At 46.0% G+C, this 20,575-nt stretch overlaps 1 protein-coding gene across 3 annotated transcripts in view; it reads right to left on the reverse strand.

Annotated features, from left to right (window-relative positions):
- The window catches only part of LOC141096343 (complement factor H-related protein 1-like), a 511,185-nt gene that overhangs the window by 466,251 nt on the left and 24,359 nt on the right, over window positions 1-20,575 (reverse strand). For 2 of the 3 annotated variants that reach the window (XM_073582883.1, XM_073582882.1), the window contains exon 2: window positions 15,908-16,090. The exons of the other annotated variant lie outside the window; for it this stretch is intronic. In XM_073582883.1, coding sequence (XP_073438984.1) covers window positions 15,908-16,090 — 183 coding nt within the window. The remainder of the gene's footprint in view (window positions 1-15,907; window positions 16,091-20,575) is intronic. 3 annotated transcript variants of the gene reach the window in all.

Consider the following 20,575-nt stretch of genomic DNA (forward strand, 5'->3'; position numbering starts at 1 on the left):
GAGTAGCATCAATACCCCTCAAAGGAATAGGCATCCGCAGAGGCGTCATGGAAAAACCACAATGTTTAGCAAAGTCCAAATCCATCAGATTCAACGCTGCTCCAGAATCCACAAAAGCCTTAGTAGAAAACGTGGATAAGGAGCAGATCAGAGTAATTGCCAAAAGAAACTTAGATTGAACACCACCCACAGCAAATGTGTGTGCAAAACGTTTCTCTCGTTTAGGGCACACAGAAATAGTATGAGAGGCGTCTCCACAGAAAAAACACAGCTTATTACGCCTTCTAAACTCCTGACGTTGCACTCTATACAAAACCCCATCACATTGCATAGGTTCAGACATTTGTTCAAAAGGTGGCAGCGCCTCCCGTGTAGTTTTACGTTCACATAAACGCCGATCAACTTGAATGGCTAATGACATAGAATTATCCAGACCAGAGGGAACAGGAAATCCCACCATAACATCTTTTACGGTCTCTGATAAACCCTTCCGAAAGAGAACTGCCAATGCACTATCATTCCATGTAGTAAGGACCGCCCACCTTCGGAATTTTTTACAGTATAACTCTGCAGAATCCTGACCCTGGTCCAATGCCAACAAGGCCCTCTCAGCTTGATCAACAGCATTAGGTTCATCATACAACAACCCTAAGGCTTGAAAAAATGCATCCACATTAGTCAAAATAGGATTTTCAGGTGTCAGAGAAAAAGCCCAATCCTGGGGATCGCCGCGCAGCAAGGAGATGACAATTTTAACCTGCTGCACAGAGTTCCCCGATGAGTTAGGCTTCAAGGCCAGAAATAATTTACAATTATTCTTAAAATTCAGAAATTTAGACTGATCCCCAGAAAACACATCAGGAGTGGGGATCTTAGGTTCAGCAGCATGTGACTGAATGAGGTAGGTGGAAACTCCCTGCACTTCAACAGCAAGTTGCTCCACACAATTAGACAATTGCTTAATCTCCATTGGGAAAAAAAAAATCCTCCTACGGCCCCCCCCCAAAAAAGAGGAAAAAGTATATATATACTGTATATAAAAAAAAAAAAATCTGACACTTTTCCTTTTTTTTTTCTTTTTTAAATAATGTTCTCCAGCTTTTAAGTACCCTAGAATCTGCAGTATGGCTGGTGATTCTGTTATGAATGGGTCACCGAGGAGGACAACAAAAAGCCAAGTCCCAGAAAACCAGGGAGGTTGGTAACTATGCAGACTGCAGATCCCTGATCCTATCCACACAACTAGCAGTAGCAGTGGAGCGTTCCTACGATGACCTAGACGCCTCGTCACTGCCGGAGAACTACATAAGCCTAAAGCAAGAAAAGGGGAAAACTAACTGCCCCAGAGCAGACCCCAAAGGAATAGACAGCCCCCACACATGTATTGATGGTGAAACAAGATGAAAACACAAACACAGGCAGGAAAATAGGCTGAGAAAACGATGGGGCCCAAACTAACTATAAAGGATAGGAAAGGAAAGACACTGTCTGCAATCTGCAAAAAACCCTACAAAAATAATGTCCAACACTTCTGATAACAAAATTAACCCTGAAGTCACTAGACTTCTCCCACTATATCAGCACTCTGAAATATTCTGAGACAGAGCAAAAAAGAGGTCAATCTAATAAGGGACTGGCTGAACACACAAAAAACTGAATAGACCAACAAAATCAAGTGTGAACATTAGCAAAAACACTTAGCTCTGAGAAGGCTGGAACAGAGCTGAAAACCAAGACCTCAGAAGCCAGAAGCAATCACCAGCACTGACTTAGGGCGTCGGCTGTCTTAAATCCAGTCTAAGATTCCTGAGGTCCAGTCATCATCCTCATTATCAGGTGGTATTAAATCAGCCTCACTACCTCCTGTTACCACCAGAGGGAGTCTGGAAGGAGAACTCACTACTGGTGGACCAGAGAATGAACTCACAACAGTTCACCAAACACTCCACTTTACAGTTGTGTAGGCCACATTAGCTCATATTAAAGTCTAGTCCACACTTTATAAAATTAGTGTTTCTTTACCTGTTAGCAGCTGTTCAGGAATAAGCACACTAAGCCCTTAGTACTTTTCTGCCTTTCTTTATCAGTCTGCCAAGATGAAGAAGGCAGGGAGTAAGGCACGTGGTCGTGGAGTTTTTGCAGGGAGAGGACGTGGGGATTCTGTGCCTGCTGCAGGCACCAGTGACTCAGCATCCCCCAGTTTTACCAGGAACAGTCCTTTATGTGCAGCTTTGTAGGAGCTCGCCGTACCCCACTGCTGCGGGATGAACAAATTGAAGCCGTTGTCGGATGGATGGCAGCTAACGCATCGACTTCAATTAGTTCTAGATCCTTTCAGGTCCAGAGCACTGAAGAGCACCCGTCTCTCTCTTCACCACCTGCCAGATTGCCCAGGCAGTCAGAGAGCCCTGGACAGGAGCCATCTCTACTTCTGTTCTCTGCTCTGAGGAAGAGATTCCCCGAACAGCCAAAAAAGGAGGGAGAGGGAGGGGGCAGACTCGGTTGCCTGTAGCCTCCACTTCGGCACCCATTAGGAGCATGCCTCTTCCAAAACCCAAAACGTGCGCTCCCAAGATTTGCAGTGCCTGGTCCTTTTTTGACACAGTTGCAGATTACATTTGCTTTGTCAAATGCAAGCTGTGTAATCAGAAAGTGAAAAGAGGGAAAAGTGTCAGCAACCTCAATACCACAAATATGTGGAAACGTGCGGACCAAGTACGTGGTGGATTTACAAAGACACACTGAAGACCTAGGCCAACCTACAGCACCACCTACCACCTCTTCAGCTCGTGTTGTAGCCTCTTCCTCCAGCTCACACACAGATGGTTCGGCTTCCTCAAAGGATCGCCATGGAAGAACCTCTGGCACTGTTGTACAGAGACACAGTGTCATTCCACCCAAAGCACCACGTTCCCTGTCATCCTCACATTCCCAGGCCAGTCTACAGCCATCGGTAGCACAGGCATGGGAGAAAAGGCACCCATACTCGGCAAACCACCCCCGAGCACAGGTTCTGAATGCTGGCATTGCAAAACTACTGTCCCTTGAAATGCTCTCATTCAGGCTGGTGGAGACTGACACCTTCTGTAACTTCATGGCATCGGCAGTCCCACGATACAACGTGCCCAGCCACTTTTATTTCAGCAGGCAAGCCGTCCCTGCCCTGCAAAAGCATGTGGAGGGAAAAATTAAACATGAGCTACTAAACGCCTTCAGTAGCAAGGTCCACCTGACCACCGATGCATGGACCAGTAACCATGGACAGGGACGATATCTTTCCCTCACTGCCCATTGGGTAAATGTCGTGGAGCCGGTTACAGCTCTTGAGTGGCGCTGTACATGTTCTGCCAACCCCAAGGATTGCAGGAATCCAGTCTGTACACATTGACTCCTCCTCATACTCCAGTTCCTCTGAATCAGCGCTGCAGGAGCCGTCACAGTCTACCTCCACATGGACCCGTGAACGCTTACCTGTTATGACCGATATGAGAACAGTCGTGGCCAAACGTCAACAGGCCATATTGAAATTAATTTCTTTGGGGAATCGAAGCCACACAGCGCAGGAGCTCTGGAATGCCATCAAGCAGGAGAGTGACGTGTGGTTTGTGCCAGCGAATCTCCAGCCAGGCATGGCAGTGTGTGACAATGGCCAAAATCTGGTGGCAGCTCTGGGCCTAGGCAACCTCACTCACATCCCATGTCTGGCACATGTGCTCAACTTGGTCGTGCAGAGTTTTTTGAGGGACTATCCAGATCTTGATGCACTGCTGCACAAGGTCCGCATAGAGTGCGCTCACTTGTGGCGTTCCAGCATGGCAAGATCGCGCATTGCAGCTCTGCAGCGCCGATTCCACCTTCCGGAACATCGCATCATATTTGACCTACCCACCAGTTGGATTTCAACGTTACTTATGTTGGAGAGGTTGTGTGAGCAGTAGGCAGCAGTAATGGAGTACCAGCTGCATCAGGCGCAAACAAGTCGCACTGCGCGCCGTTCACACTTCACCACCACTAAGTGGGCCTCTATGAAGGACATCTGCCTCATTTTGCGTGCCTTCGATGATTCCACGCGGATGGCGAGTGCAGATGATGCACTAGTCAGCATGACTATCCCCCTTATCTGCCTGCTTGAAAAAACACTGTAAGCACTAAGGGAGGAGGTTGTGGAAGAGGTGAAGGATGAGGAGTCACAAATGCCATCTGCTTCTGGACAGGCTGCGCAACGTGGTTCCTCACAAAGGCCTAGGCATGGGACACTTTGTGAGGAGGATGAGGAGGAGTCAATGGAGGAGGAAGACATCTGTCCAGAGGAGGGAGGTACACAATGCTCTAGTAGTCAGTATGTAGAGCGAGGGTGGGGTGATGCAGAGCAGGCAGAGATGACGCCTCAAGCAGGGGACAGCGTTTCTTGGCCATTTGGCAGTCTGCAGTACATGGTTGATTTCATGCTGTAGTGCCTGAGAAATGACCGCTGCATCGCCCACATTCTCAACATGGCTGATTATTGGGTGTACACCCTCCTAGATCCTCGCTACCGGGACAACTTACAAAGCCTCATAACACCATTGAACCGGGAGCGTAAAATGCGGGAGTACCAAGACACACTGGAGCATTTCATCATGTTCTCCATTCCACCAGAGAGCAATGCTGCTAGTGCTTTACAAAGCAGCTCAGTGTGTCGAAGCAGTGGAGGAAGCTCTGCACAAAGAGGGAGCAGAAGCAGCGCCTCAGCACAAGGCAAGACGAGTATGGCCCAAATGTGGCAAAGTATTGTGTCCCCGCCACAAATGTCTACACCATCACAGACGGCTCCAGTCAACAGGAGGCAACGTTTCCGTCAGATGGTGACAGACTACATGTCTTGCCCTCTCAGTGTTCTCCCACACAGCTCTTCCCCCTTCAAGTTTTGGGTCTCTAAGCTGGATACATGGCCAGAGCTTAGCCAGTATGCATTGGAGGTGCTGGCTTGCCCTGCTGCTAGTGTATTATCGGAATTCGTCTTTAGTGCCGCAGGTGGTGTACTAACAGACCGTCGCATGCGACTATCCTCCGATAACGTTGACCGGCTTACTTTTCTGAAAATGATCAAGGTCTGGATCTCACAGGAATTAGCCAGTCCTCTTCCAGATTAAATAATTGGTTGGCAACAGTATCCAGGTCTCCTGTTGTGTTCATGTTTCTACCACCTGAACTGTAATCCCTGGGCTCCAACACCACCAGTTGCTGCTCAGAAGTGCCGTCTGCACAGTCAACACTTGCTCCTGTGTTATTGGGGTTCAGTAACGTCAGCTGATCCCCTGCTGTGTGTCGGCAATTTCTCCTGGTCCGACCACACTCACTACTACAGATATTAAACTTGCACCAATTACGCCTCTGGCTACACTCTGTTTCTCCTGTAATCCCTGGGCTCCAACACTGCCAGTTGCTGCTCAGAAGTGCCATCTGCACAGTCAACACATGCTCCAGTGTTATTGGGGTTCATAAACGTCAGCTGATCCCCTGCTGTGTGTCTGGCAATTTCTCCTGCTCCGACCACACTCACACTGCTACAGATATTAAACTTGCTCCAATTAGGCCTCTGGCTACACTCTGTTTCTACTGTAATCCCTGGGCTCCAACACCACCAGTTGATGCTCAGAAGTGTCTTTGCAACGGGTACTCCCTCCTGCCCAGCCTGGTTCCAGCACGCCAGCTGTTTCCGGGTAGTGTCAACGTCACTGTGCCTCCAATATGTTGTCCTGTCTTGTTGCGGTCGTGTTAGCCGACTCTATGGTGCCTGCAGTTTAGGTGCTTCCTATGTGGGCTGCGGGATCTGGCAATGAAGGCTGGTTCCGTAGTGCCAATAGGACAAGCTCCCCCTGTAGGACTGTGGGTTTCGGTAACTCCAGCCGGTACGCGGCCTTGCAACTTTTTTTTCATGTGTACCTTCTGCTGCCTATCTGAGTTCCAGTACCATTAGCTGGTTCTTTAGAAGTCAATCTTGAATATGTCCCCCTGGGTTCCAGTAACGTCAGCTGGTTCCAGGCAGAGCCTTTGGCTTAGTTGCCTCCTTCTCGGTATCCGAGTTCCACCAATGTCTGCTGGTCCTTGGTAGTGCTTTCTGGCACAGGTACCTCCTGCTTAGTAACCGGGTTCCAGTACCATCAGCTGGTCCTCTGTAGTTCCATTGGCTCTTGTACCTTCGGCTACCCATCCAGGTTCCAGTACCGTCAGCTGGTTATCAGCAGTTTTTCAACCTTCTTGTACCTTCTGCTACATTTCCAAGTTCAAGCTTTTTGAAATAGTTTTTGGTAATCACTCTGGATCTCCCTGACGACGACCCTAAAGACGACGACCCTGAAGACCACCCCGAAGAAGACGATGACCCCGAAAATGACGACCCTGGAGACGACGACCCTGAAGACCACCCCGAAGAAGACCAAGAAGATGACCCTGAAGAAGATGACCAAGAGGACAAAGAACAAGAAGACAACCACCAAGATGCAGAAGAACAAGAGACAGAAGAACAAGAAGCAGAAGAACAAGAAGCTGCAGAACAAAAAGCAGAAGAACATTAAGCATAAGACTAAAAATCAGAGCAAAAGATATCATCTAAATTATAAGCAGAAGAAAACTATGCAGTGTATGGAGGTGAGTCTGCCCCTGGAAAATACTTCCTGCTGCAGGCAAAACTGAACGCGGACAAATCCTGTTGTAAATCTTTTGTGACAGGCAGAACGGAAGTTGTAATCCTCAAACTTTTATAGATAACAACTACAGGAATGCCTGTCACAAATAAGAATATGATGAGGAAGAAGAATATGAAGAAGTAGAATATGAAGAAGAAGAATAGTTGAATAAGAAGAATATGAAGAACTAGATTATGGCCCGATGCTATCGCATCGGGAGGATGCGATAGCATCACACCTCTTGCCATGTTAACCCTCAACACACACACTCCTCAACACACACTCCTCTCACCTTTCACCATCTCCACTCACTCTTTCACTCCACATACGACCCCTTCTCTCACTCCGTCTCTCATACTCACGCCGTCATCGCCACTGCTCCACGATCCCCGACATCTTCTTCCACCGGCGCCATCCTGGATCCAGACGCTGTCCACGCCGGCGACATGTTCTTGCGGCGACGCCATCTTGAGTATCGTGAAATCCCGCGATAGTCAAGATAGCGTCGCCGGAAGAACATGTCGCCGGCGTGGATGACGTCGGGATCCAAAATGGCGTCGGCTAAATCTCGCGAGTTTTCGCCGACGCCATTTTGGATCCCGTCGTCCTCGCCGGCGACATGTTCTTGCGGCGACGCCATCTTGACTATCGCGGGATTTCGCCGATCCAAAATGGCGTCGCCGCAAGAACATGTCGCCGGCGTGGACGACATCGGGATCCAAAATGGCGTCGGCGTAATCTCGCGAGATTTCGCCGACGCCATCTTTTTGGATCCCGAGTCGTCCACGCCAGCGACATGTTCTTGCGGCGACGCCATCTTGAATCTCGTGGGATTTCACGAAATCCAAGATGGCGTCGCCGCAAGAGCATGTCGGCGGCCTGGAGAACATCTGGATCCAGGATTGCGGCGGCGGAGGAAGATGTCGGGGCAGCGACGATGACGGTGTGAGTATGAGAAACGGAGTGAGAGAAAGGAACGTATGTGGAGTGAAAGAGTGAGTGGACGTGAGTGGAGGTGAAAGGTGAGAGGAGTGTGTGTTGAGGCGGTGTGGTGTGTTGAGGGTTAACATGTGCGTGTGTGTGGTGACGTCACCGGTTACAACTGGACGGAAGTTGTTACAACCGGAAGCTGCTTAGGGCATTTATTATTATAGATGATGAGGAAGAAGCCGTCTGTTGTTGGCGGTGATGGCGTGTAGAGGCTTCTTCAGCCAATGTAATAGATTTAGAGTTAGGGGATTCGTGTGTGAGACGACGGCGTTTATAAGCCTTAATCTTGTCAAGTCGATGCTGTTTTTCCTCAGGAGTCTCATTAGCACGGCGTTGTTTTTGTCGTAGTGCTAAAGCTGCTTTCCTTTCACTGGCATTGGCATACTGTGCATCGGTATTGAATGGTGGTATTGATAGGGCAGAAACAGATTGCTGATTAGTTATGTCAGTGAACGGCATATGGGATGAAGTGTAGCAGTAAATTGTTCCACATGCTGATGTGGAAGCATCCTGTTGTGAGTCTAATAATAATGATGAGGAAGAGGCCGTCTGTTGTCGGTGGTGACGGCGTGCAGAGGCTTCTTCAGCCAATCTTATGGATTTAGAGTTAGGGGATTCGTGTGTGAGGCGACGGCGTTTATAAGCCTTAATCTTCTCAAGGCGATGGTGTTTTTCCTCAGGAGTCTCATTAGCACGGCGTTGTTTTTGTCGTAGTGCTAAAGCTGCTTTCCTTTCACTGGCATTGGCATACTTTTTGTTATGACTCATGTTGGCACAGGTAAAGGAGTCTATTTGGCAGTTATCTGGCAGTGAAGAAGGCGTCCTGGAGTATTGTAGAGTAAACAGATACTAATTGACCCTGTAATTGCCCAGCAGTAGTTATGAAGTGGTAGTGGCAAATTGGCCCTGTAGTTAGACACCGGCAGAGGAGCAAGGCAGCAGTAGTTATGGCGGTAGAGGCAAATTGGCCCTGTAATTAGACACCGGCAGAGGAGCAAGGCAGCAGTAGTTATGGCGGTAGAGGCAAATTGGCCCTGTAATTAGACACCGGCAGAGGAGCAAGGCAGCAGTAGTTATGGCGGTAGAGGCAAATTGGCCCTGTAATTAGACACAGGCAGTGAACAGTCAGAGGAGCAAGGCAGCAGTACTTATGGCAGTAGAGGCAAATTGGCCCTGTAATTAGACACCGGCAGAGGAGCAAGGCAGCAGTAGTTATGGCGGTATAGGCAAATTGGCCCTGTAATTAGACACCAGCAGAGGAGCAATGCAGCAGTAGTTATGGCGGTAGAGGCAAATTGATCCTGTAATTAGACACCGGCAGAGGAACAAGGCAGCAGTAGTTATGGCGGTAGAGGCAAATTGATCCTGTAATTAGACACCAGCAGAGGAGCAAGGCAGCAGTAGTTATGGCGGTATTGGCAAATTGGCCCTGTAATTAGACACCAGCAGAGGAGCAATGCAGCAATAGTTATGGCGGTAGAGGCAAATTGATCCTGTAATTAGACACCGGCAGAGGAGCAAGGCAGCAGTAGTTATGGCGGTAGAGGCTAATTAGCCCTGTAATTAGACACCGGCAGAGGAGCAAGGCAGCAGTAGTTATGGCGGTAGAGGCAAATTGATCCTGTAATTAGACACCGGCAGAGGAGCAATGCAGCAGTAGTTATGGCGGTAGAGGCAAATTAGCCCTGTAATTAGACACCGGCAGAGGAGCAAGGCAGCAGTAGTTATGGCGGTATAGGCAAATTAGCCCTGTAATTAGACACCGGCAGAGGAGCAAGGCAGCAGTAGTTATGGCGGTAGAGGCAAATTGGCCCTGTAATTAGACACCGGCAGTAAACAGGCATAGGACCAAGGCAGCAGTAGTTATGGTGGTACAGGCAATGCCAAGCGTCCGCACAGCAAGTCGGCGTGAGGTAAATGACGCAATTTCACGAATGCAAGATGGCGTCGGCGAAATCTCGCGAGATTTCGCCGACGTCGTTAAGGCTGTGTGCACACGCTGCGGATTAGGTGCGGATTCATCCGCGCGGATTTTGTAAAATCCGCAGGTGAAACCGCAGGTCAAAAGACCTGCGGTTTTACCTGCGGATTGCTCTGCGGTTTTGCCCTGCGGTTTTTCATATCCTCAATAGAGGAGATGGCAAACCGCAGGAGAATCCGCAGAAAGAATTGACATGTCAATTCTTTCTGCGGATTGAAAACCACAGATAATCCGCGCGGAAAATTCTGCACCGTCTGCACTGCGGTTTTTGATTCCCATAGGGAATCATGGTACTGTACACCGCAGCAAAATTTGCTGCGGGTCCGCAGCGGCCAAAACCGCTGCGGAACCGCAGCAAAATCCGCAGCGTGTGCACACAGCCTCACACCTCTTGCCTTGTTAACCCTCAACACACCACACCGCCTCAACACACACTCCTCTCACCTTTCACCTCCACTCATGTCCACTCACTCTTTCACTCCACATGCGTTCCTTTCTCTCACTCCGTTTCTCATACTCACACCGTCATCGTCGCTGCCCCGACATCTTCCTCCGCCGCCGCGATCCAGGATCCAGATGTTCTCCAGGCCGCCGACATGTTCTTGCGGGACGCCATCTTGGATTTCGTGAAGTCCCGCGATATTCAAGATGGCGTCGCTGCAACAACATGTCGCTGGCATGGGCGACATCGGGATCCAAAATGGCGTCGGCGTAATCTCGCGAGATTTCGCCGACGCTTTCTTTTTGGATCCCGATGTCGGCGGCCTGGAGAACGTCTGGATCCTGGATCGCGGCGGCGGAGGAAGATGTCGGGGCAGCGACGATGACGGTGTGAGTATGAGAAACGGAGTGAGAGAAAGGAACGTATGTGGAGTGAAAGAGTGAGTGGACATGAGTGGAGGTGAAAGGTGAGAGGAGTGTGTGTTGAGGCGGTGTGGTGTGTTGAGGGTTAACGTGCGTGTGTGTCCGGTGACGTCACCGGTTACAACTGGACGGAAGTTGTTACAACCGGAAGCTGGTTAGGGCATTTATTATTATAGATGTAAAAAAAAGAATAATAGGAAGAAGGTGAAGAAGAAGATGAATAAGGTGAAGAAGTTGATGAAAAAGATGCTGCTGCTGAGGATGATGAAGGAGAAAGTGTGGGAGAAGTAAAAAAGAAAGTGAAGAGCATGGAGGTAGTGAAACATACAGGGGGCATTTATGCACACTTTATCCAAGTACAGTTTATCAAAGTACTGGCAGTTATAACATGGATGAATGTGACACGCATCTCTATTCTCTTCATACAGGTAACCAGCTTTTCCAATTTCTGCTCTGAATCCACTCCTGTGTCTCCATTCAATGTCAGCAAGCAGTTAATCCTGAATGCTATCTCTGTGTTTTCAACTCTGCAAGCTTATATATGGTATATAGTTTTTTTTCAACTTACTCTGCTTGTCCCCTTATGTTGTGAGGTCAAGAAACTTTTCAAAGTGCTTTATGATCCATGTAGTGCTGGACATGTGTTTATTTGACCACAACATTTTATTGGGTCCTGGTGTCTCAATTTAGTGTGATTGATTAATGAGAAGAGAGAGAGCCAAAAAAAAAAAAAAAAAGTTCTAAGTCTTATCCTCCTATATATTCAGACATAGCTTGGGGATAGCATTTATGCAGGGGGCATTTATGCACACTTTATCCAAGTACAGTTTATCAAAGTACTGGCAGTTATAACATGGCAGTTAGACAGGGCAGGAGACAGGTAAGACATTTATATACATCTACTCCCTGTACATTTGGAGTACAACAAATATATACCATATGCATTTGTGTAATTTTAATCCTGGCCGCTGCATTCACACACATCCACCGCCCTGGCATTAACTCTCTACACTCCATCCACATTGGTCCCTCGCTTCTTTCCTCTCCTATGTATAGCACTCATGCTCTTTTCACGTTGTTAAACTGCACAGATCCAGGCAGTCCCACCATTCAACATCAGAGACGCTCTCACAAATCACTTAACCATCTGCTCACTCTTTCTATCCTCCTTCTCCTAGTCGCTGGAGACATTGCTCCCAACCCTGGTCCCCCATGTTATAGAAAGTCAAACCTCCTGACTGCTACACTCAGAAACCCCTCTAATCTTATTAATATTCCCTGCATGCCATCTGTCTCTCTTAATTGTGCACTTTGGAATTCTCGCTCAGTGTGTAACAAACTCTCCTTCATTCATGACTTTTTCCTTTCTAATTCTCTTAACCTCCTGGCTCTTACTGAAACCTGGATCCAGCAGTCAGACACTACCGCTGCTGCTGCTCTTTCATACGGGGGGCTTCACTTCTCTCATACCCCAAGATCAGACAATAGAGCTGGTGGAGGCGTTGGTCTGCTCCTATCACCAAAATGTACCTTTCAGGTTATCCCTCAAGTACCCTCACTTGTCTTCCCTTCTTTTGAGGTCCATGCCGTCAGACTCTACACCCCCTTCTCCATGCGAGTGGCGGTGGTGTATCGTCCTCCCGGCCCCTCCCATCAGTTCCTGGATCATTTTGCCACTTGGCTTCCACATTTTCTCTCCTGTGACATCCCTACCCTTATCATGGGAGATTTCAACATCCCCATTGCTCTTCGCCTCTCACCATCTGCTACTCACCTTTTATCTCTAACCTCCTCGTTTGGCCTTTCGCAGCTTACTAATTCTCCAACGCATGAAGACGGAAACTCCCTCGACTTGGTCTTCTCTCGGCTTTGTGCAGTGGATGATTTTGCAAACTCCCCTCTCCCGCTCTCTGACCACAATCTTCTTTCATTCTCTATCAAGAACTGCCAGGCTGCTCAGGTCACCCCCACTGTCCAGACTTATAGAAACATACAGGCCATTAACACCCAGAAACTTATGAAGAACTCACAGTCTTCATTGGCCCCTATCTCCTCCCTCTCATGTCCTGATTCTGCATTGAAGCATTACAATGAAACACTTCAAACTGCCCTGGATGAATTTGCACCCCCTATAAATAGAACACCACAATGCAGACGGCGACAACCCTGGCACACGGTGCAAACACGTTTCCTGCAGCGGTGCTCCAGGTGCGCTGAACGTCTGTGGAGAAAATCCAATCTACCCGAAGATTTCATCCATTTTAAGTTTATGCTTAGAACATACAACACTGCCCTTCACCTCTCCAAACAAACCTATTTCAACACCCTCATCACCTCACTGTCCAATAACCCGAAACGTCTCTTTGACACTTTTCATTCTCTACTCAATCCAAGAGTACAGGCCCCAACCACAGAGCTCCGAGCTGACGATCTGGCCAATTACTTCAAAGAAAAAATTGACCAGATCCGACAGGAAATTATCTCCCAATCACCTCATACCATGCACTGTCCTCCCTCCCCCACTGCATCTAACTCACTCTCTGATTTTGAACCAGTCACAGAAGAAGAAGTAAGCAGGCTCCTTGCATCTTCTCGCCCAACTACTTGCACCAGTGACCCATTTCCGTCACAGCTCCTCCAGTCCCTTTCCCCTGCTGTCACCCCTCACCTAACTAAAATATTTAACCTCTCTCTCTCTTCTGGTATTTTTCCCTCCTCATTTAAGCATGCCATCATACATCCACTACTTAAAAAACCATCCCTCAACCAAAACTGTGCCGCTAACTATAGACCTGTCTCTAATCTTCCCTTCATCTCTAAACTCCTGGAACGCCTGGTCCACTCCCGTCTTATCCGCTATCTCTCAGAAAACTCTCTTCTCGACCCTCTCCAATCCGGTTTCCGCTCTTTACACTCCACTAAAACTGCCCTCACTAAAGTCTCTAATGATCTGCTAACAGTTAAATCAAATGGTCACTACTCCATGCTAATTCTCTTGGATCTCTCTGCAGCATTCGACACTGTGGATCATCAGCTCCTCCTCACTATGCTCCGTTCCATTGGCCTCAAAGATACCGTTCTCTCCTGGTTCTCCTCCTATCTCTCCGACTGCTCCTTTACTGTATCTTTTGCCAGTTCCTCCTCCTCTCATCTTCCCCTTACTGTTGGGGTCCCCCAAGGATCGGTTCTAGGCCCCCTCCTCTTCTCCTTGTACACTGCCCCTATTGGTCAAACAATCAGTAGATTTGGTTTCCAGTACCATCTCTATGCTGATGACACCCAATTATACACTTCTTCTCCTGACATCACGCCAGCCTTTCTAGAAAACACCGGCGATTGTCTAAACGCTGTGTCTAATATCATGTCCTCACTATATCTGAAACTGAACCTGTCAAAGACTGAACTCCTGGTGTTTCCTCCCTCTACTAATGTACCTATACCCGACATTGCCATTTCTGTGTGTGGTTCCACTATTACTCCCCAGCAACAGGCCCGCTGTCTTGGGGTCATACTTGATTCCGAGCTTTCCTTTGCCCCCCACATTCGATCACTGGCTCGCTCTTGTCATCTGCACCTCAAAAACATTTCTAGAATTCGACCTTTTCTTACCTTTGACTCTGCAAAAACTCTTACTGTTTCTCTTATTCATTCTCGTCTCGACTATTGTAACTCTCTTCTAATCGGTCTCCCTCTTACCAAACTCTCCCCTCTCCAATCTGTCTTGAATGCTGCAGCCAGGATCATATTCCTCACCAATCGTTACACCGATGCCTCTACCTTGTGCCAGTCATTACACTGGCTACCCATCCACTCCAGAATTCAGTATAAACTTATTACCCTCACTCACAAAGCCCTCCATGGCTCAGCACCACCCTACATCTCCTCCCTTGTTTCAGTATACCACCCTACCCGCGCCCTCCGTTCTGCTGATGACCTGAGGTTAGCATCCTCAATAGTCAGAACCTCCCACTCCCGTCTCCAAGACTTTACACGTGCCGCGCCAATTCTTTGGAATGCACTTCCCAGGTCAATACGATTAGTCCCCAATCCCCACAATTTTAAGCGTGTCCTGAAAACGCATTTATTCAGACTGGCCTACCACCTCAACACATTAACCTAATCTATCCCTGTGTGGCAGAGCCAAAAGTTTTACCATAACCAGGTTCCCCGCATCATTCTCCCACATGCTTTATGCATCCATTAGCCCTCTGTGTCCGTACTGTCACACACCTAACATTATGGCTGGTCCATACAATCAGGGCAACTGTTACCACCCACCTTTCGTGTCTACCTCTTTCCTCATAGACTGTAAGCTTGCGAGCAGGGCCCTCTTTCCTCTTGGTATTTGTTATAATCTACTGTATGTGATTATTGTTATGCTGTAATGTCTATTGTCTGTACAAATCCCCTCTGAAATGTAAAGTGCTGCGGAATATGTCGGCGCTATAAAAATAAAATTTATTATATTATTATTATAAACATAAATATCTGACAAAATATCAAAAAGCTTAACATAGTCAATATCTTTGTAACTCCGAACGCCTTAAAAAAAAATTAATTCCTGCTATTCCATTTGATTGAGCTAAACCTCTATGCCTTTAATGTCTCCTCCACCTCCCTCAATACATTCTACATTATTCTTAGTTGTTTTCCTTCATGTAGAATTAACCTACAAGGAAAGTAAGGGTTTATTTTCATTCCGATATTTGTGTCCCATTGACTTGCATTGGTTTCTGGTATTGGAATCGGCGATATCCGATATTTTTGGGGTATCGGTCCGATCCAATCCGACCCGATATTTCCTGATATCGGAAGGTATCGCTCAACACTAGTAGTGTTTCATTTTAGTTGGTTAGCTGGGAAGGTGGTGAAGGGGGGTGGGTTGGTGCCTGCCATCCCATGTTTGCTGACATCTCTTGAGAGGGATAGAGCAGGCAGAGCATAAAATATTACTGTGATAGCACCAACAATGTCATTCCGGTCATTTCTAGCGACAGAGTGCATTGGAGCAGAAATAATTTGAATAATATGGTAGTTACCTATGCCTTCCTACATGTTAAAAATTAATCAATCAACTCCCCCTTTATTTGCACTTTGCTTTGCCTAGAATATCCTAAATTTATGAGCAATCAAGGTGCAAAAACAAATTTATTCAAAATGCAACTCTGCTAAATCTGTGCTTTTATGCTTTAGATTGAAAAAGAAAATTAAAAATCATTTATTTTTATGAGATCAGAAATGTAGGAAAAAAGCAGGAAAATGCTAGAAATCAGCACAACTGAACAATATGGAATGATATTTACTTTGTTCATGTACCATCAATCTTATAACCCTACTAGTGGTATGATTTCATTACCTTTATGTTTTTTTCTACACACTTTGTGATAAATGAAATTGCACATACCTAGACAAACTGGTGCTTCTCCCCAAAAACCGTTCAAACATCTCACAATTTTGTCTCCTTTAAGAAGGTAAAAAGTTTGGCATCTATATTCCACAAATTCCTTAGATTTATAGCTCAGTTTTCTAATACCAATTATATCTCCAAATGGAACAGTTGGTGGTGAACCACAAGGATCCCCGATTCCTGGAAAAGAATGATTGATCAAATAAGCTAATTGATCTTACTGTTGACATACCAAACAGCTTTTGCAGTTTTTTTTGTCACTTAGTCCAGCAGAATTTGACTTGTAAGCATTGTTCTACAAACTGCAGTATTCTTCTACAAAGCCAACTCTCCCAGACTCCCAGAAAAAGGAAAAACCTCCAAGATCCACAACAAACCTCCCATATGCCACCAAAAGCACAAAAAAACAAAAAAAAGCAAAAGATTTCTTCATCCAGGTAGTAGGCGAACAGGGTGGGGAGAGACAAAAAAAGGAGAGTGGGCAGGGGATAAGCGTTGACTCAAAAATAAGTGACAAATGGTTCTCATGGACTGACCTGTGGCACTAAACCAACACCAATTGGTAAACTTTTACTGATTGGCAGTAACTTAATTGCCTATCTACACAGACATACCAAAGTTGTGATACTTACTGAGCAATCTATAATAGCTCGCTCAGTGCCCAGGGTTCTCAACAGTGCAAGCACTGTTTTCGCAAGATGATGCTTCGCCAAGAACGATGATCTCTTGCGTTGCGCAAATGATAATATCTCCCAATAGGTAGTCTGTTTATATGGAAAAATTATCATGCAATAAGAGTCCTTGAAAATGCTTGTGCACGATAAACTTTCAGTGTAAATGCGCTCTAAGACAAAAATATTTTGACAGATTTGCTAGTGGCAAATCAGTCAACCATTGGATAATGTGCTGAATCATTTGTCAGGTATAAATTAAATGTAACCATGGGGCATTAGTGGTGAAATAAATTTTCATAAAAAAAGAAATGTGTGATATTCCAATTACTATTTCCCCAATTATTTACCTGTAATCTGGAGGTAGCAGACCTGTTAATACAACGTAGATACCCAGACAGATTGAAGAGGTAAAATCCTACTTAAGCACCTTGCATTAGGACTGGAGTGCCATCTTCCATCATGCTAATGGTAGAGCCTCTATATGTTTTTGTGCAAGTTCTGTCAGGGGCTGAATGTAAGGAGGAGAGAATTGCTTTCCACCTCTATGATAATTCCCAGTGTTTGTAGGTATGAAAATGTTCTGTTTTTACTGTTGTCCTCTTGTTAGGCTGCAGTTCCTGCTAGTAAGGTGTCACTAGGGTTAACTGTAGGAGCAGTTCATGGATGGGGAGAAGTAATAGAGACCTGTGGTCATTTTTTGCTGTGTTTTTGCTGCTTTTTTTACACTTACTCATTGCTTTCTATAGATGAAAAAATGCTGCAAAAACGCTGAAAGAATTGACATGCTGCAGTTTTCAAACAAGCATCAATCTTCCAATTCGGTTAGGAAAAAAAACGAGCATGTTCATGAGATTTCTGAAATCTCATACCTTTTTCTGGTACTGTGAAAAGCAGCTTTAATTTTCTACAAATAGATGCAGCAAAAGCGCAATGTATGAACATATAATATTTGAAATTGCAACTGCACTAGGCTATGTATACATATTATAGTGTTATTATAGTGTTTCAGAGTGCAGCTTTAATTTGTTTGCTACCCCTGTAAATGTGGCATCGATTGGAGTACACAACTTTTTTTATCATTTTCTTTTTGTCTGCATACCTCTGTATAAAATGGTTAACTTACATAGCTATAGACTATAGCAGATTATCAGTGCTTCTTCCCTGCTTATTCAGAATGAAAGGGGATGGATATTATCTGAATTCGTGTGACCTACACTTGTGACTAGCTGCTGAAGCTCAGCCCACGACTGGCAGCACAATGATTTCATGATTATGAAACAAATTCATGAGGCTAGTAATCATTGGAACTATTCAGCCACATGTTCATAGCCACCAACTGTTGCCTCGCCCTGAGTAATGCTCATCAATGTCTAAATAGTAGGCAGTAGAGATGAGCTAATATTTCAATGTTTGGTTAGGATTAAAAATATCGATCTTACAATATTTGCCAATTTATTCATCGAATATTCGCTGAAAGTAGCTTAACACCATTGGCGTCAATGGGAGGCAAAAAGAAACGCATACACAGCACCTATAAACATTCCCAAAAGCTGCCAAAACACATCAAATTAGGGTAGACACCAATAAAGTGGCCTCAATTCACCCATAGTACGAATTTTAGAATAGCACGGCAGCAAATAACCATGCATGAGGTATCGGGGTCTGGGCCAGCACTTATTGCTTTGAATTGAACTTCAAATTAAGACGAGGTAGATGAGGGATCAGTGTGGGCCTGCTGTGCTGGGAGCCCTGATAACACGAGCAAGAGCTCAACCTTCTTTGATGATCAGCCGCACTCAGGTGGCACAGATATTAGTTTTAGACTACTATTGTTAGAAAAATGCAATAGTAACGCGGGCAGTTGACTCAAGGGTAGTGGAGGCCTGCTGGTCTCGGAAGCCTACTGCTACAGGCAACACACATGAAGGAGACCCAATCAGGAGTCTTCAAATTTAAAATAATGAATGGCAGACAACACCAAAGTTGCATCAATTACACCATAGTAGAAATATTATAAAGGGGAATGACATTTCTTCCACTACAGGCAACCCAGCAGATGTAGAACCAACCAGGAGTGTTCACATTTCTAGCAGTTAGTGGCAGACACCACCAAAGTAGTATCAATTTCACTACAGCAGAAATAGTATAATAGAGACCGACACATTTTTCACTACAGCTAATCCAGCAGATGTACACTAAACCAGGACTGAACACCTTTCCAAAAATTAGTGACAGATACTAACGAAGTGGCATCAATTTCAGAAGAGCAGAAATAGTATAATAGGGGCCGACACAACTTTCATTAGAGCCAACCCAGCAGATGGAGACCCAATCAGGAGTGTTCACATTTCAAACAATTAGTGGCAGACAGTAACAAAGTGCCATCAATTTCATGAGAGTAGAAACACTATAATAGCAGCAGCAGCAGCAACAGCAGGCACAGAAGCCACACTAAAGATATCACAGAGTGCAATTACGCAAGATCAATGCAGCACATTAAAAACGTCAACATCGTCTAGTCTGTACAGTCTGCGATTGGGGTGCAAAGTCCTTGGAGATCCATAACTTATTCATCTTGATTAAAGTTAGGCGGTGTACACTTTTAGGGGACAGCCGTCTGCACTAGAGTTGAGCGACTTTTGGTTTTTTAGGGTCGCGTTTCGTTTCGTGAAACCCGACTTTTCCAAAAGTCGGGTCGAGCAAGATCGTCCGATTATAGGGAAAAGTCGGGGTCGTCCCGAAACACGAAACCCAATGTAAGTCAATGGGGAATAAAAGTCGGCAGTGAGAGGAGGACAGGAAACACACCTACAGTGCCCATTTGAATGCCAAAAGCATCAATTCTTCTTACTTAAGCTTGTCAACCTTAATTAACTTCATAATACAAGTTACGCACTGAAAAATGGGGGTTATTTGGCTAAAGTTGTGGGGGGGAGGGCTGGCTGCAGGTTTTCATGTGCCCTGGGCGAAAGAGCGCCCCTTTAACACATGCCACAACTCATCATGCTCCGATACGGCAGATAAATAGCGGTATAGTACAATGAAAAATACCTCACTTTTTACATCTCATGACGAGGCCCATCTATTTCTCCATACAGAATCATTGGTCCCATATAATGTTTGAAACAGTATATGATGAGCTCCACATAATGCTACAGTATATGTTGGTCCCCATGGATGAAGCTCCACTGTCTTATGGGCCCAAATAATGCTCCAAACATAATGGGCCCCATTTCTAATGCTCTAGTGTATAATGGGCCCTGTAAATGCTGCTCCAGTGTCTGATGTCCACCTTTGGAATGTTCCAGTGTATGGTGGGCCCCATCTATCATTCTCCAGAGTATAGTGCTCCCCAAAAATTGCTGTCCCAACATTGAAAACAATCAAATAAGTCTCCTCGCTAGGGAATCCCTGTACTTGTCTGGACAGGTGCTGTAGCTTGCTTAACAGCTCGCCAGCAGTTCTCACGCCCAGTATGGATTGCACGTGATTGCACAAAGGTTAGAAAGGGTACCGTATCCCTGGATAACATGTATGGATAGCGTACACATTCAAAATATATGTCTCAGGAGGCAGGCTCAGACGGTGTTAGGCCCAGTATGGATTGCACGTGATTGCACAAAGGTTAGAAAGGGTACCGTATCCCTGGATAACATGTATGGATAGCGTACACATTCAAAATATATGTCTATACAGCATGAGGCAGGCTCAGACGGTGTTAGGCCCAGTATGGATTGCACGTGATTGCACAAAGGTTAGAAAGGGTACCGTATCCCTGGATAACATGTATGGATAGCGTACACATTCAAAATATATGTCTCAGGAGGCAGGCTCAGATGGTGTTAGGCCCAGTATGGATTGCACGTGATTGCACAAAGGTTAGAAAGGGTACCGTATCCCTGGATAACATGTATGGATAGCGTACACATTCAAAATATATGTCTATACAGCATGAGGCAGGCTCAGACGGTGTTAGGCCCAGTATGGATTG

The sequence above is a fragment of the Dendrobates tinctorius genome, unplaced genomic scaffold, assembly GCF_039654945.1.
Source record: "Dendrobates tinctorius isolate UK_male_01 unplaced genomic scaffold, ASM3965494v1 ptg000074l, whole genome shotgun sequence".
NCBI lineage: Eukaryota > Metazoa > Chordata > Amphibia > Anura > Dendrobatidae > Dendrobates > Dendrobates tinctorius.